The 15,990-nt window shown below is 44.5% G+C and overlaps 1 protein-coding gene across 1 annotated transcript in view; it reads right to left on the bottom strand.

Annotated features, from left to right (window-relative positions):
* Positions 1–15,990, bottom strand: part of SIK2 (salt inducible kinase 2) — an 82,135-nt gene that overhangs the window by 55,512 nt on the left and 10,633 nt on the right. The window contains exon 2 of the mRNA XM_070765624.1: positions 1,463–1,579. Coding sequence (XP_070621725.1) covers positions 1,463–1,579 — 117 coding nt within the window. The remainder of the gene's footprint in view (positions 1–1,462; positions 1,580–15,990) is intronic.

Here is a 15,990-nt window from a genome sequence, read left to right as displayed (position 1 = left end):
TGCTTTTGATCTTTCCCCCAACTAACCTCAGATGGTGTCCCCTTGTTCTTGTGTTCACTTTCCTATTAAAAACACTTCCCTCCTGGACCTTATTTAACCCTTTAATATATTTAAATGTTTCGATCATGTCCCCCCCCCCCCCCTTTTCCTTCTGTCCTCCAGACTATACAGATTGAGTTCATGGAGTCTTTCCTGATACGTTTTATGCTTAAGACCTTCCACCATTCTTGTAGCCCGTCTTTGGAAACATAAATTCATATTTGTGGAATAGACTTACACTTTAGCATTAAAGGGTCAGCAATCCAAATATTTAATACTGAGAATCAACAGTCGCTGCTCAGAAGTCAAAGGAAACTCTACCTTCTTAGTCTTCAGATCAAAGCCGGCAACTATGGCCCATTTATGACCTGTGGACTTCAACTCCCAGAATTCCCCAGCCGGCTGTGCACTGCTAACTCAGGAATTCGGGGAGTTGAAGTCCACAGGTCATAAATGGGCCACAGATGCCATAGGTTTTTGAAATCCTGCCCTTCACTGTCCCACGTCAGGAAACTTTCGGCGTAGGGTATCTCTCTGTTGCAAAACTATTCAGGTCACACTGCAGATTACATAAACTAAGGCTGCCGATCAGTTTCCGGTCACAATTCAAAGTGTTGGTTATGACCTATAAAGCCCTTCATGGCACCGGACCAGAATATCTTCGGGACTGCCTCCCGCTGCATGAATCCCAGCGACCGGTTAGGTCCCACAGAGTTGGCCTTCTTCAGGTCCCGTCGACTAAACAATGTCGTCTGGCGGGACCCAGGGGAAGAGCCTTCTCTGTGGGGGTTCCGACCCTCTGGAACCAGCTCCCCCCTGAGATTAGGATTGCCCCCACCCTCCCTGCCTTTCGTAAACTCCTTAAAACCCACCTCTGTCGTCAGGCATGGGGGAACTAAAACATCTCCCCCTTGCCCATATTGTTTTGCCGTTTGATTGATTGACTGTGTGCCTGTTTTTTTATACATATTGGGATTGTTTTATGAATTTTTTAACTTAGATTGGTGGGCATTGGATTTGTTACTATGTACTGTTTTTTGCTATTGTTGTGAGCCGCCCCGAGTCTGCGGAGAAGGGCGGCATATAAATCCAATAAATCTAATCTAATCTAATCTAATCTAATCTAAACTGGATCCCCTTAAAGAGGAAATCCCACTGATCCATCTGACTTCAGCGAGAGCCAATAGCCTCACTGCATTCCTAAAAGACTCTAAGCCAGGATTCTTCCCCCAACGTGGCTTGTTAGTCAGAGAGCAGGCTGATTAATGTTTGCTTCCTGCTCCCACTGGACTGTTTCTTCAAGCAGAGGCACCTAAAGTAACCAGTAACCAGCAATGGAAAACTTCAGCATCCGTTAAAAAGGTTCAGTTCCCTGTCGCTTTTTAAACTTTCCTATTCGACAGGCCGAGAGAGGGCTACGTACCTGATAAAGTTTGATAATATGTGGATGGTCCAGCATTTTCATGATCTGTACCTCGCGGTAAATTTTTTCTAGGTTGACAGAATCGAGCTGAGATTTGTCGATGATTTTTATCGCCACCTAGAAAGAGACAGAAACAAGGGATGAGGCCAACGCTGCCTTCACAAACCACAACCAAGCCAAGTACAAAGGAACTTGCTACCCACCACTTTTAGGCTTGATGCTATAACATCACGAATCCCAGCGACAGAGTGGGCCTTCTCCGGGTCCCGTCAACTAAACAATGTCGGTTGGCGGGCCCCAGGGGAAGAGCCTTCTCTGTGGCGGCCCCGACTCTCTGGAACCAGCTCCCCCCAGAGATTAGAACTGCCCCTACCCTCCTCGCCTTTCTTAAGCTCCTTAAAACCCACCTCTGTTGTCAGGCATGGGGGAACTGAGATATCTTCCCCGGGCCTATTCAATTTATGTATGGTATGCTTGTATAGGGTTTTATACGCTTCTTTTTAATGTTAGATTTGTTTCACTATAATATTGTTTTTTATTATTGTTGTGAGCCTCCTCAAGTCTTCGGAGAGGGGCAGCATACAAATCTAATAAATTATTATTAAATTATTATTATTATTAATAATAATAATAATAATAGAGCAGATATAGAAGACTGAAGAAACCACTTTCAGCTCCCCACACAACACTGAAAAGTGCCATTCGTATCACACTCGGGCCGCACTAACATTAAACTTTGATATTGAGGTGGGGGCCGCAAACTATTGTCCCAAGGGCTGCAGTTGGGCCATGAGTTTAAGACCCCTGCTGTAAACCACTTAGAAAGCACTGTGAAGTGATATATAAATCTAAGGGCTATTGCTATTTGTCCAGAAGATTTGTATGCACAGGCTACATTAAATTAAGTTTAATCGAACCTAATCTGGAGCATTACACTCTTATTGTGTTTGTGCTAAAAATGGAAGAGAATGCTTTAAAGTGAGACTTAAGTATCGACCCTTTATCGTGGTAGCTGAGGACCACAAAGAGGAGTCTGAGGTTTATCATGGAAAGGAAGGATAAGCAAGCAAGGGACCACGGCCGAGAAAGACCACAAATAAATAAACCAGACATTGCTTCACACCAAATGTGCCTCAAAGGTTGCTCCTATTAAAAGGACATGACTAATATGTCGTGCATTAGTCATACGTTTAACTCACATTCTCTGGGCTTGGAGGAGGAATCTCCCCACCTACTAATCCTCAGAGACAGGAAGAAAAAATAGGTTATTTAACCTAAAACTGTCCTTTGACAAAGTGCAACTAGAAAGCAAAATCAATAGGGTGGATTTATTGCATGTTTTCCTCTGTAACTATGATTAATGTTTCGGATACTTAAAAACCCACACAGGTAATCCTAGAGCAGAGGTCTTCAAACTTGGCAACTTTAAGACTTGTGGACTTCAACTCCCAGAATTCTCCATCCAGCTATGCTGGCTGGAGAATTCTGGGAGTTGAGGTCCACAAGTCTTAAAGTTGCCAAGTATGGGGACCCCCATCCTAGACTTAAAATTCAGTCCAACATTTAAGTTGTTAAATGAGTTTTAATTACCTTTAATTTATTTGACTATTATTATTATTATTGTTTGTTGTTGTTGTTATTATTTGTTGTTATTATTATTATTATTTGTTGTTGTTATTATTATTATTATTATTATTATTATTTATTAGATTTGTATGCCGCCCCTCTCCGTAGACTCGGGGCAGCTCACAACAGTGATAAAAAACAATGCATGGTAACAAATCTAATACACCACCCAATCCCATGGGACTCACAGCGACTTACAACAATAAGATAAAACAATACATAAGAAGTCAAACAAGAACAGTAAAAACAGTAAAAGCCCCATTTGAGTAAAAAATACCCAGAAATGCACTATACACTCGTACACACATACATGGCAAGCAAAATCCTTTTGCCCCATCTTATAACTTTTCTCACCCCGTTTGTTAAAGAAACCATGTGAAAAATAGTCCTTTCTTCCTGTTATAATGCTTTTTTTTAATACCACTGTAACATTGGTCACTAAGCAAAACGTTGTAAGTGGAGGACTCCTGTGTATTATTCCACAACAGCTTAGGAAAAGCTAAACCACTTAGCTTAACACAATTCAAACTACCTACAAATCTGTGTCAAATACACCAAGAGACATAACCGTTTAGAAACATTGAAATTTAAAAATGTAGGTATGAATGACTGAAAAGAAATTACTGTACAGTGGATTGTGAGTGAAGAGTCAGACAAGAGCAGAACGACCTCTGAAATAATACAATATGAATTGTTTTCTCTTTCTCTCTCTCGTTGGCAGGCAGATTTGGCTCATAATTACACAGTGTGGTTTATTTGGTTTTCCCCTTTATCAATCTTCTGAGTTTTTATGAAGTTGCTTTTTATCCAGACAGCATTATTCCAAACTTTTACAGTACCTTTTTTTTCTCTTTTGTATACTGGACAGTACATCGTAGAGGCAAAGTTTGAGTATAAAAAAACCCAAAATGGCTCTAGCAGGTATCTCCCTCCAGTATTTAAAAGCTGCGATCCATTCGAGAAAGAGAAATGGCGAAAATTGACAGGCGAGCAAAGAAAAATGTTTCTTCATGGTGCATGTAATTTAACTGGCTTCATTTGCTGTCTGCAAGGACAGTGTAAAAACTACACTGCTCAAATATATATATAAATATATATATATAAAGGGAACACCTCCAAGAACACATCCTAGATTGGAATGAATGAAATATTGTCATTGAATACTTTGCTCTGTACAATGTTGAATGTGCTGGCAACATGTGAAATTGATTGTCAGTCAGTGTTGCTTCCTAAATGGACAGTTTGATTTCACAGAAGTTAGATTTACTTGGAGTTATATTGTCGTCGTCTTCTTCTACTTTCTTTCTTCCTTCCTTCCTTCCTTCCCTTCTTCTTCTTCTTCCTTCCCTTCTTCTTCCTTCCTTCCCTTCTTCTTCTTCTTCCTTCCTTCCCTTCTTCTTCTTCCTTCCTTCCCTTCTTCTTCTTTTCTTCTTCCTTCCTTCCCTTCTTCTTCTTCCTTCCCTTCTTCTTCTTCTTCCTTCCTTCCCTTCTTCCTTCCTTCTCTTCTTCTTCTTCTTCCTTCCCTTCTTCTTCTTCCTTCCTTCCCTTCTTCTTCTTCTTTTCTTCTTCCTTCCTTCCCTTCTTCTTCTTCTTCCTTCCTTGCCTTCTTCTTCTTCCTTCCTTCCCTTCTTCTTCTCTTCTTCTTCCTTCCTTCCCTTCTTCTTCTTCTTCCTTCCCTTCTTCTTCCTCTTCTTCCTCTTCTTTTTCCTCTTCCTCTTCTTTTGGGCTTATGTGAGGAAAGTACTTCTCTCTCAAATCACATCTGCACCTAACCATCGAAGGCCGAGAGGCTGCAAAGCAACTGTGTCGAGCACCCAAGGCTGGGAACTGAAAGCCAACCTCTCTGGGGGAAGCCTCCAACCCACACTTGTCTTGTTTACCCAACAGATAACCAGCTTATGAAAATGTCACCACATATAATTAAGATGAGCAGGGCTTCCAACGGAGACAAAAAGATGAATCACCAGAAACGTTAGAAATAAAAGAGGAGAGACGCTTATTCATTGCCCCCCACCCCAAAAAAACCAAGAGAAAAACGGAGGGGAGGGCAGGGGGGAGGAAAAAGAAGGCCCAGGAAGCAGCTTGCATCATTCAAACAAAACAAACCCACAACGATGCAGAGCCACTTGTGAAGAGACACACAACAGATGGACCCGGCTTGTGTTTTGGCAGCAGGATGTCATTCTGCCGGCGCTATCGAATTATTTCCAAATAAAAGAGAATAAAGATCTCTGTTCATTTTCCAACTAGGATGTGACACCTCAAGAGAGGATTTCCCAATCTTGACAAGGGTTAAGACCTGTGGACTTCAACTCCCAGAATTCCCCAGCCAGGGGAATTCTGGGAGTTGAAGTCCACAAGTCTTAAACTTGCCAACGGACGAAGGCAAATAGAAACATAGAAACATAGAAGTCTGACGGCAGAAAAAGACCTCATGGTCCATCTCGTCTGCCCTTATACTATTTCCTGTGTTTTATCTTAGGATGGATATATGTTTATCCCAGGCATGTTTAAATTCAGTTACTGTGGCTTTATCTACCACGTCTGCTGGAAGTTTGTTCCAAGGATCTACTACTCTTTCAGTAAAATAATATTTTTCTCATGTTGCTCTTGATCTTTCCCCCAACTAACTTCAGATTGTGTCCCCTTGTTCTTGTGTATAAATTATGTGCATTCCCAGGATAAGGTTGCAGGGTCCAAAGTGGGTCGCCAAGGCTGGGAGACCCTGCCTTAAGGGGTCAAAGATACTATTCGGTCCTGATCCCAGGATCTTGGCTACTCCAGAATGTGGTTTTCTGGGTGGCAGTTTTACGAGACTGCTTGTCGTTCATAAACAACACAACTAATCCTCTGAAAGTTGTTTTGTCGGGATTATAAGCATCAGCATCCCAGCTATGAGCCGTGGGCCAACTACGAAGGCCAACCCAGCCTTTGGCCGATATTATTTGGAAGGGAAAAAAAGAAATGGACAATTCAGTTTTGAACTGAAGCATTGCACCCTGCGGACCAAGGCTGCAAGGCGATCCAACTGGTCAACCGAAGAGGAGATCATCCCTGACTGCTCTTAGGAAGGCCAGATCCTAAAGTTGAAACTCAAATACTTTGGCCACCTAATGAGAAGGAAGGACTCACTGGAGAAGAGTCCAATGCTGGGGAAGATGAAGGGCAAAAGAAGAAATGTTATGAATGCAGCTGCGAGAGCAATCATGGACTTTCCCAAATATGCCCATGTCACACCAACACTCCGCAGTCTGCATTGGTTGCCGATCAGTTTCCGGTCACAATTCAAAGTGTTGGTTATGACCTATAAAGCCCTTCATGGCATCGGGCCAGGTTATCTCCGGGACCGCCTTCTGCCACACAAATCCCAGCGACCAATTAGGTCCCACAGAGTGGGCCTTCTCCAGGTCCCGTCAACTAAACAATGTCGTTTGGTGGGACCCGGGGGAAGAGCCTTCTCTATGGCAGCCCCGGCCCTCTGGAACCAACTCCCCCCAGAGATTAGAATTGCCCCCACCCTTCTTGCCTTTCGTAAGCTTCTTAAAACCCACCTCTGTCGTCAGGCATGAGGGAATTAAGATATTCTTTCCCCCTAGGCTTCTACAATTTATGTAAGGTACATTTGTATGTATGATTGGTTTTTAAAATAAGGGTTTTTAGCTACTTTAGTATTGGATTGTCGCATGTTGTTTTTACCACTGTTGTTAGCCGCCCCGAGTCTACGGAGAAGGGCGGCATACAAATCCAATAAAATGAAATGAAATGTTAAAGTTTGGAATTTTATTTTTTTTGGTATACTAGACAGTATATCGTAGAGGCAAATCTTGAATATAAAAAACAAAATGGCTTTAGCAGGCTTTTTTTTTTTAGCATTTAAAAGCTGCAATCCATTCGAGAATAGAATATCCTAAAATGACATATTTGTAACATGAAAAGGGAAGACCCAACATAATGATTAAGTAACGAAATAGGCGTTGATTGCTTACCTGAACGCCTCTTCTCGTACGGTGAGCGGGTACAGCAGTCACATGGGTTGCTCATGTCCAATCCGGTGGAACTGAGCCTAGTATTAAAAAAGCTTGCCGGATCCGCCCCTTCCCCAGAATTCGCGAATCCATAGACTAGGCTCAGTTGTGAAGCTCTGTAGTGTTCAACTCTCATTGTTAGAGGAAGAAAGATATAGAAAGGTAAAGAAGACACATACAAGGGCGGGAAGTGACTGCTGTACCCGCTCACCGTACGAGAAGAGGCGTTCAGGTAAGCAATCAACGCCTATTCTCCGTACTGAAGGAGCGGGTCCAGCAGTCACATGGGACATACCCAATAGATGGTCCCTAGGGTGGGATTAGCTTGCTATCGTGTGAGATAACGGATTGGAGTACCCTTCTGCCGAAGGCAGCGTCCGCTGAAGCGTAAGAATCAATCTTGTAGTGCCTGATGAAGGAATTTGGCGAGGCCCAAGTGGCTGCTTTGCAGACCTCCTCCAACGGGGCTTGAGTCGCCCAAGCGGCCGAGGTGGCTGCGCTCCTGGTGGAATGCGCTGTGATGTTCCTTGGAACTGAGAGGGAGGCCGACTCATAGGCCTTAGATATAGACCCTCTGATCCAACGGCCTATTACTGTTGAAGACACTTTGGCCCCCATGACTCTGGGATGATAGGCTACAAAAAGTGCTTCTGACCTCCGAAAGGGTCCTGTGCGTTGGATATATATTCTCAGCGCTCTGGTGAGATCCAGGGTGTGCCATCTAATTGCCAAGGGATGGTCTCGTTGGAGGCAGAAGGAAGGTAGGACAATATCCTGAGATCTGTGGAACATGGAACTGACCTTGGGTAAGAAGGTGGGGTCCAGTCGCAAGACTACCTTGTCCTGATGGAATTGACAAAGGTCCTGCCTGATTGAGAGGGCAGCCAGCTCCGAAATGCGTCGGGCAGAGGTAATAGCCACCAGGAATGCTACCTTAAAGGATAGGTACCTGAGGGACGCCGATTTTAGGGGTTCGTATGGTGCCTGCATGAGGGAATGGAGAACCCGTGGCAAATCCCAAGAAGGATACCTGTGGACCTTGGAAGGTCTGAGATTGGCTATGCCCTTGAGGAATTCCTGAACTTCAGGGAAGGATCGGAGAGGCTGTCTGCGGGGACCCCCTAGGACAGATGAAATGGCTGCCAGATGACGCCGGAGGGTGCTGGTGGAAAGTCCTTTATGGAAGCCTTGCATAAGGAAGGAAATAATTCTGTGTATGGGGATGCACAGAGGGGAGAGACCTTCCTGTAGACACCACTGGTGAAACTTGGACCACGTGTGGTCGTAGATTCGATTGGTCGAACCCCTTCTGGCCTTTAAAATGACCTCCACTGAATCGGGGTCATGACCACGCAGTTCTAGATCTCTCCTGATAACAGCCAGGCGGTGAGGTGGAACCACTCCGGGTCTGGATGGAAAGAGGCCCCCTGCCGCAGCATATCCCCCGAAACGGGGAGTCGCCAAGGGTCCTGGACGGACAGCTGTTGGAGATCCGCGAACCAGGGCCGGCGGGGCCAATGAGGGGCGATTACGATTACTCGGGCCCTCTCGGTGAGGACCTTGTGAATCACGTCCGGGAGGATTGGAATTGGAGGAAATGCGTAGAGTAGGCCTGGAGGCCATGGACTCCGGAGGGCATTGATTGCTTCCGCTCCCGGGGATGGAAATCTGGAATAGAAGCGAGGGAGTTGGGCGTTCGCATTGGTCGCGAAGAGATCCAGGATTGGTAGGCCGAATCTGAGGGTGATTTGATGGAACAGGTCTTGATGGAGGTTCCACTCTCCTGGGTCTATCGTTGCTCGGGATAGCCAATCCGCCTGGACGTTGAGACTCCCCGAGATGTGATCGGCTAGGAGCGACTGGAGATGTTTTTCCGCCCAAAGGCCCAACTTGAGGGCCTCCCTCATGAGAGCCTTGGATCTCGAGCCCCCCTGTCTGCAGATATGGCTTTTTGTGGCAATGTTGTCGGTGAGAATGAGAACGTGCCGGTTGGGAATGCGAGGAGAGAAATGCTTCAGAGCCAGGGAAACGGCTCTTAACTCTAGCCAATTGATTGGCCTGGAAGCTTCCTCCGGGGACCACGTGCCCTGGGCTATCATCCCCTGGGCGTGGGCGCCCCATCCCGATAGACTGGCATCTGTGGTGATGACAAATTGATCCGGGCACCTGAACGGGGATCCTCTGTCCATGGCCGGAGACTTCCACCACTTGAAGGATCTGCGAACACTCAGTGGGATGACAATGCGTCGATTTGAGTTGCTGTGCCCCGATCTCTGAAAAGGCAACAGGAGCCACTGGAGTTCCCTAGCATGAAGGCGAGCCCAGGGAATGATGCCTATGCATGACACCATCTTCCCCAAAAGGGAAGATAGAGTAACTATGGATACTGAAGCATTAGATAAAATGTTAGAAATTAACTCCACTATACTGAGTTTTCTCTCGGGAGAGAGAAAAACCTGGGAGGATTCTGAATCAATAATGGATCCCAGGTGAGAAATGGAAGTGGAAGGTTGGAGGTGACTTTTATCAAAGTTGATGGAAAATCCATGGTCCTGAAGGACTGACATGGTGACAGAAAGGTCTGTTTTCACTCTCTCTAGGGAGTTCCCATGAATCAAAATATCATCAAGATAACATAAAATGTGGATGGGAGACGCCCGGATATAGGCCGCCAGGGACCCCAAGAGCTTTGTAAAGACTCGAGGGGCCGAGGAAAGGCCAAATGGCATCGCCCTATACTGGAAATGCCTGCCTTGAAAGGAAAAACGTAAAAATTTTTTGTGGCATTTGGCTATAGGAATGTGAAGGTAGGCCTCAGTGAGGTCTAAGGAGACCATGAAATCTCCCGAGTGAATGGCGGCCAAAATAGAAGACAAGGAGTGCATCTTAAACTTCCTATATTTGATGAATAGGTTTAGTTTCTTTAAATCCAAAATAGCTCTCCAACCTCCGGAGGACTTTGGAACCATAAACAGGATGGAGTAAAAACCTAGGCCCTTCTGACCGGCAGGGACCGGTTGAATGGCTCTGATGGACAATAGATGAGAAATGGCCTCCTCCATACGGTTACAATCTGAGGATGACCTGGGAGAAGGGCAGGAAATAAACCGTTTAGGGGGAGGAGAAATAAATTCTAAAAGAAGGCCTGTTTGAACAGTGTCAATGACCCAAGGGTCCTTGGAGGTGAGACGCCAATTTGAGGCGAAATGAGCTAGGCGACCCCCTATGGGAATGGAGGCAAGATTACCATCTAGGTTTTTTTGAAGCCCTGTTAGAGGAAGCTCCCCTTTGGAAGCGAAACCCTCTACCCCTGGAGTTCCTACCTTGGGAACGAAAGCGGGGGGAATACTGACCTGGAGATCTCTGATAGGAAGCCGCTTGATCTTGCTGGCGCCCTGGGCGACGAAAGGACTGCGTTTTGGTAGCCTTTTTTGTGGTTGGACCCAAAACTTTCTTCTTGTCCGTGGTCTCCGTGAGGAGTGGATCCAGAAGATCACCGAAGAGAAGGTCGCGCTTTAAGGGGCCCTGGGATAACTGCCACTTTTGGCGAACTCCCGCTTGCCAAGGGCGAATCCATAGGAGTCTTCTTGCCGTTGTAGAAGCTGCAATAGACTTAGCAGAAAATCTAGTAGATTGCAAGGTTGCATCAGCCACGTACTGGGCAGCTGCAAAGACCTTGTTGAAGTCTTGTTGACCTCTCAAGTCATCGGGAGGAATATGCTGTTGAAGTTGGCGAAGCCACAGCAGCATGGCTCTGGAGAAAAAGGAAGCCGCTGCAGAACTTTTAATAGCCCAGGAATCAGCGGTGAATCCTCTTTTGAGCATTTGCTCAATGCGCTTGTCCTCTGGGCGGAGGACTTCCTCCGCCTCGCCTGGCACAGCCGCTGCCGAGTGAAGAATCTTGACAGGTTCATCTGGTTTGGGAAAGGATAGAAGCTCTTCATAGGAAGAGGAAAGTTTGTACAACTTTCTATCCTTGGTGGAGGGATTAAGGCCAGATGCTGGAAATTCCCACTGTTTGAGTAAAGCATCTTTAAACAATTTAGGCATAGGAATTACCTCGTTATCCTCCTGTTCCTCTGTGAAGAAAGGTAAATTCTCCTCTGGGGGATCAGTGGAAGTGGAGGTTTGTTTCTCCTGGGCCGCTAATCCCGTAGAAATTCTAGCTTTGAGGAGGAGAGATTTGAATAATTGAGAGGGAAAAATAGTAATTGGAGGAGGAACCTTTATTTGGGATTCCTCATCATCTGATAAGCCTTGAAAAGCATCCTCATCATCCTCTATATCCTCATATTCATCCTGGGAGGAATCTGAATCATCCTGAATAGGAGCTCTGACCGCTGGGGAAGAACCCAAGGGGTGGGAGGAACGAGAAGGAGGAAGAGGTAAGGGAAGCTCATTGATGGTGGAGAGTTTGGCATCAATGGCTTTGGACAGCACAGCAAATATAGACTGGAACTCAGGAGGTAAACTGGAAATATCAGCAGAAATGGCAGAAGAATCCCTAAAGGCCTGGGAAGATCCTGGCTGGGGGGAATCTTCAATAATATCTGGTTCCTCTGGACCTATGCCCCATAGGTTAGGTTGGGGTCTGTCTAGGTTTGGCTCATCCAGAGATAACACAGGGACCCCAGAAGGAGGTAGACTAGAAGCCTCTGGGGGGTCTTGACTACTGATTACTTGGGCCTGCACTTTCAAACGTTTTGCTGATTTGTCATGGATTTTTTGTAGGGCTAGGTCCCTTCTCTTCTCGGCCCTGGTGACCTTGGTCGAGGGGCGGGCCCCTGGAGAAGAGGAGGAAGAGGCCTGGGGGATACTAGTAATCTCATCGCCTGTAGGCCTGGCCTCTCTGGGACCTTTAGTTGTGCCTCTCTTGGGAAAAGTAGCCATAGTCTGACAATTAACAGAAGACAAGGCTGAGCCAATAACTGAATAATAAGGAGAAGAATTTCAAGGACTTCCCAAGAGGAATGGATCCTGCTTCGAGGCCTCGAAGCTGCTGAAACTTGAGGACAATCTGGGCAAACCCAGAGTTCGTGCCCCCAAATCCAGCGGGGCCAGCCTCCCTAAACTTTGTAATTAAGTAAACCAAGGCACTCTGGTTGGAGGCTTAGCCGGTGGAGAATTTAGCCTGGGACCCCCAAGGCCCGCTCCGGGATCCACGCGGTGGACTGAGGCCTACGCGGCTGGCAGGAGGCCAACACGAGAGGCCTAGATTTAAAAAGGGCGCGAAGGCCTTCGCGCCGAAAAAATCGCTCCGTAATTACTTAAAGGGGAAGCGATCGACTAAGTCCAGGAGACTAGAAGGCGTCTCACTCCGCAGGAGGTATTTCTTAAGCCCTTAAATATTTTGTATACAATAAATAATCAATAATTCAATAGATTAATACTTGCACCAGGACCTCCAGGCCAAAGGATTAGAAGAATCCACAAGCGGCCGCAGGAATCGTAACCGGCAAAACCGCCGGGGGAAAAACGAAACCGCAACTTCTCCAAGGAAAAAAAGCCGAGCCGCAAACGGCTGGCGCTATAGTGCAAGTAAATAATAAAGATAAAACAAATCTTACTACTTTTGAAGAAAAGGATCGAAGGGAAGGTGTTAGTATGTTGAACGAGCTATCACAATACAACCGCAGGATATGCGAACTGAGCGAATTCTGGGGAAGGGGCGGATCCGGCAAGCTTTTTTAATACTAGGCTCAGTTCCACCGGATTGGACATGAGCAACCCATGTGACTGCTGGACCCGCTCCTTCAGTACGGAGAAGAGGTTAATGTAATTTAAGCTGTGTAAATGTACATTGTTTTTTCCCTGTGTTGTTAGAGATAGACATAAGGCACGAAAAAGTTGATAGGAATTGATATTCATTGTTTGAAGATAAGTAAATGTTCTTTTCTCAAGGGCATTTACTTATAAATAAGGGTTAAGAAATATGAATGAAATAAGTAAGGATATAAGGAAATGATTGAAGCACTATGGTTTAGATTCATTAGGCTAGAGAAAATAGCTAACAGAAAACTTAACAGCTAACAGTGTCTTAAATGTGAATAAGAAAACAATCTCTGTACCCAAGTGACAAAACTAGAAAAGGAGTTAGCATGAGATAAATGATGTACAGTGTTCCCTCGATTTTCGCGGGTTCGAACTTCGCAAAAAGTCTATACCACGGTTTTTCAAAAATATTAATTAAAAAATACTTTGCGGATTTTTTCCCTATACGTTTTTTCCCGCCCGATGACGTCATATGTCATCGCCAAACCTTCGTCCGCCTTTAATAAATATATTTTTAATAAACTTTAATAAATAAACATGGTGAGTAACAATCTAAATGGTTGCTAAGGGAATGGGAAATTGCATTTTAGGGGTTTAAAGTGTTAAGGGAAGGCTTGTGATACTGTTCATAGCCAAAAATAGTGTATTTACTTCCACATCTCTACTTCACGGAAATTCGACTTTCGCGGGCGGTCTCAGAACGCATCCCCCGCGAAAATTGAGGGAACACAGATATGAATTAAGAATTTTTAAAGATTATATTTGGTGATTGATATTATATTGTTTTGTATTGAAGATTGAAGGTACAGTATATGTAGGCGTGGAGAAAAATTAGCCGCTCCAAGTCTTCGGAGAGAGGCAGCATACAAGTCTAATAAATTATTATTAATTATTATTATTCTGCATCACACAGTGGCCCACCAATTGCCCATGGGGATCTTGAGCAGAAGGAGAAGGCAAAACCTTCTAGCATTTCGTTTGGCTGCAGTGTGTATATAACTTTTCCAAACAATGACAAAATAAATTTATTCTCTGCAGTTCCAAGAAGTTCACTTCTCGGTAAGTCAGATGCTTCACACCAAAGCCAACGCGGTCTATGCCACGGACGTCTTCAGCTTTTGAAATCGGAAAAGGAACTCTATGCTACATTAACACCAAAGCCTTCTGATTACAATCTGACGTTCTCGCCAACTACTTTACCGCGAAGGAGGCCACCCAGCGATATTTCTACCTTTTTTTTTGCTTTTAAAGGGCATCCTACCAAGTTCGTCCAGGGCTTCAGTATATTGTAGGTTTCTGTTAGGAAGTTCTGCTGGGCCTCAGCAAAGCTCAGCTTGATAAGACAGCAAAAAAGCTACGAATCACTTTATACCTGTGGTGCCCTGCCAAGCTTTTCCACTTGAAACGTTAGTGGACAGTCATGATCTAAACCAGGTTCATCACCGTGGCATCAAATTCCACTGCATGGACTATTTTATCCAGCGAATCACCCCCTTTCCTGAGGTTTGTCTGTGAGAGAACTTCAGAAATCTCTGGTCCATCTAGTCTGCCCTTATACTATTTTATACTATTTCCTATATTTTATCTTAGGATGGATCTATGTTTATCCCAGGCATGTTTAAATTCAGTTACTACATCTGCCCTTCTATTCTACTAGTTTTTCTCATCATTCCTACCACCCATTTCCTCCCATGTTGACTGTATGGCTGTAACTTGTTGCTTATATCCTAAGATTTTTATTAATATTGCTTCTTCATTGCTTATTTGACCCCTATGACAATCATTAAGTGTTGTACCACACGATTCTTGACAAATGTATATTTTATTTTATGTACGCTGAGAGCATCTGCACCAAGACAAATTCCTTGTGTGTCCAATCACACTTGGCCAATAAAGTTCTATTCTATTCTATTCCATTCTATTCTATTCTTCTACCATTTTTGTAGCCCGTCTTTGGACCCGTTCAATTTTATCAGCATCTTTTTGTAGGTGAGGTCTCCATCTGGTCTCCACCTAGTCAAATGTCTATGGCACCCTTGACCACATTGACTTGATGGGAATTGGAAGATCTGTATTAATTAAGGAGAAAATTTGTAGCTCAGGGTTGAAACGAGGGGTCCCGGGGGCTTCTCTTAGTATTATCTGCACCTCTATAACTGTCTGGTTTGGTGCTGCAACCCAACAGGACCGACACAGACGAGAATCAGAACTGCAGAAAAAACAATTGCTGCCAATCTGCCTTCCATTGAGGACATGTAGACTGCACGAGTCAAAAAGAGGGCGGGGAAAATATTTACTGACCCCTCACATCCTGGACACAAATTGTTTCAACTCCTACCCTCAAAACGTCGCTACAGAGCACTGCACACCAAGACAACTAGACACAAGAACAGTTTTTTTCCCGAACGCCATCACTCTGCTAAACAAATAATTCCCTCAACACTGTCAGACTTTCTACTAAATCTGCCCTTCTATTCTACTAGTTTTTCTCATCATTCCTTTCACCCATTTCCTCCCATGTTGACTGTATGACTGTAACGTGTTGCTTATATCCTAAGATTTTTATTAATATTGCTTCTTCATTGCTTATTTGACCCCTATGACAATCATTAAGTGTTGTACCACATGATTCTTGACAAATGTACAGTATATTTTATTTTATGTACGCTGAGAGCATCTGCACCAAGACAAATTCCTTGTGTGTCCAATCACACTTGGCCAATAAAATTCTATTCTATTCTATTAAAACTGGATTTTCAAACACAACCTATAGTTAAGATCAAGCAGCATTCTGAACCCCCAAAGCGGAAACTCCTGAATTTTGTTTTCTTGACTGCACAGCTAAAGTGTGGGGCAGAACATTTATGAAAATCCATTTCTGTAAACCTCATCCCAGGCTAATGTTTAAGATGACATAGCAACATTCTTCTTGTATATAAGAGGATGCTAAATGAGGCAGCACATAGCTTTAAACACACGCAATCTCTGTTCCGGGCAGAGCAATGAAAAGCGTGGTGCGATTTAATGCTCAAAAAGTCTACTTGAGTGGGAATTCTACATTGGAAACGTACGAATAGAAAGCAGATAAAACCAATCCCCACTTAT

Source organism: Erythrolamprus reginae, chromosome 12, assembly GCF_031021105.1.
Source record: "Erythrolamprus reginae isolate rEryReg1 chromosome 12, rEryReg1.hap1, whole genome shotgun sequence".
Classification (NCBI taxonomy): Eukaryota; Metazoa; Chordata; class Lepidosauria; order Squamata; family Dipsadidae; genus Erythrolamprus; species Erythrolamprus reginae.
The sequence above is the reverse complement of the archived record's forward strand: the minus strand, read 5'-3'. Positions and strand labels throughout refer to the sequence as shown.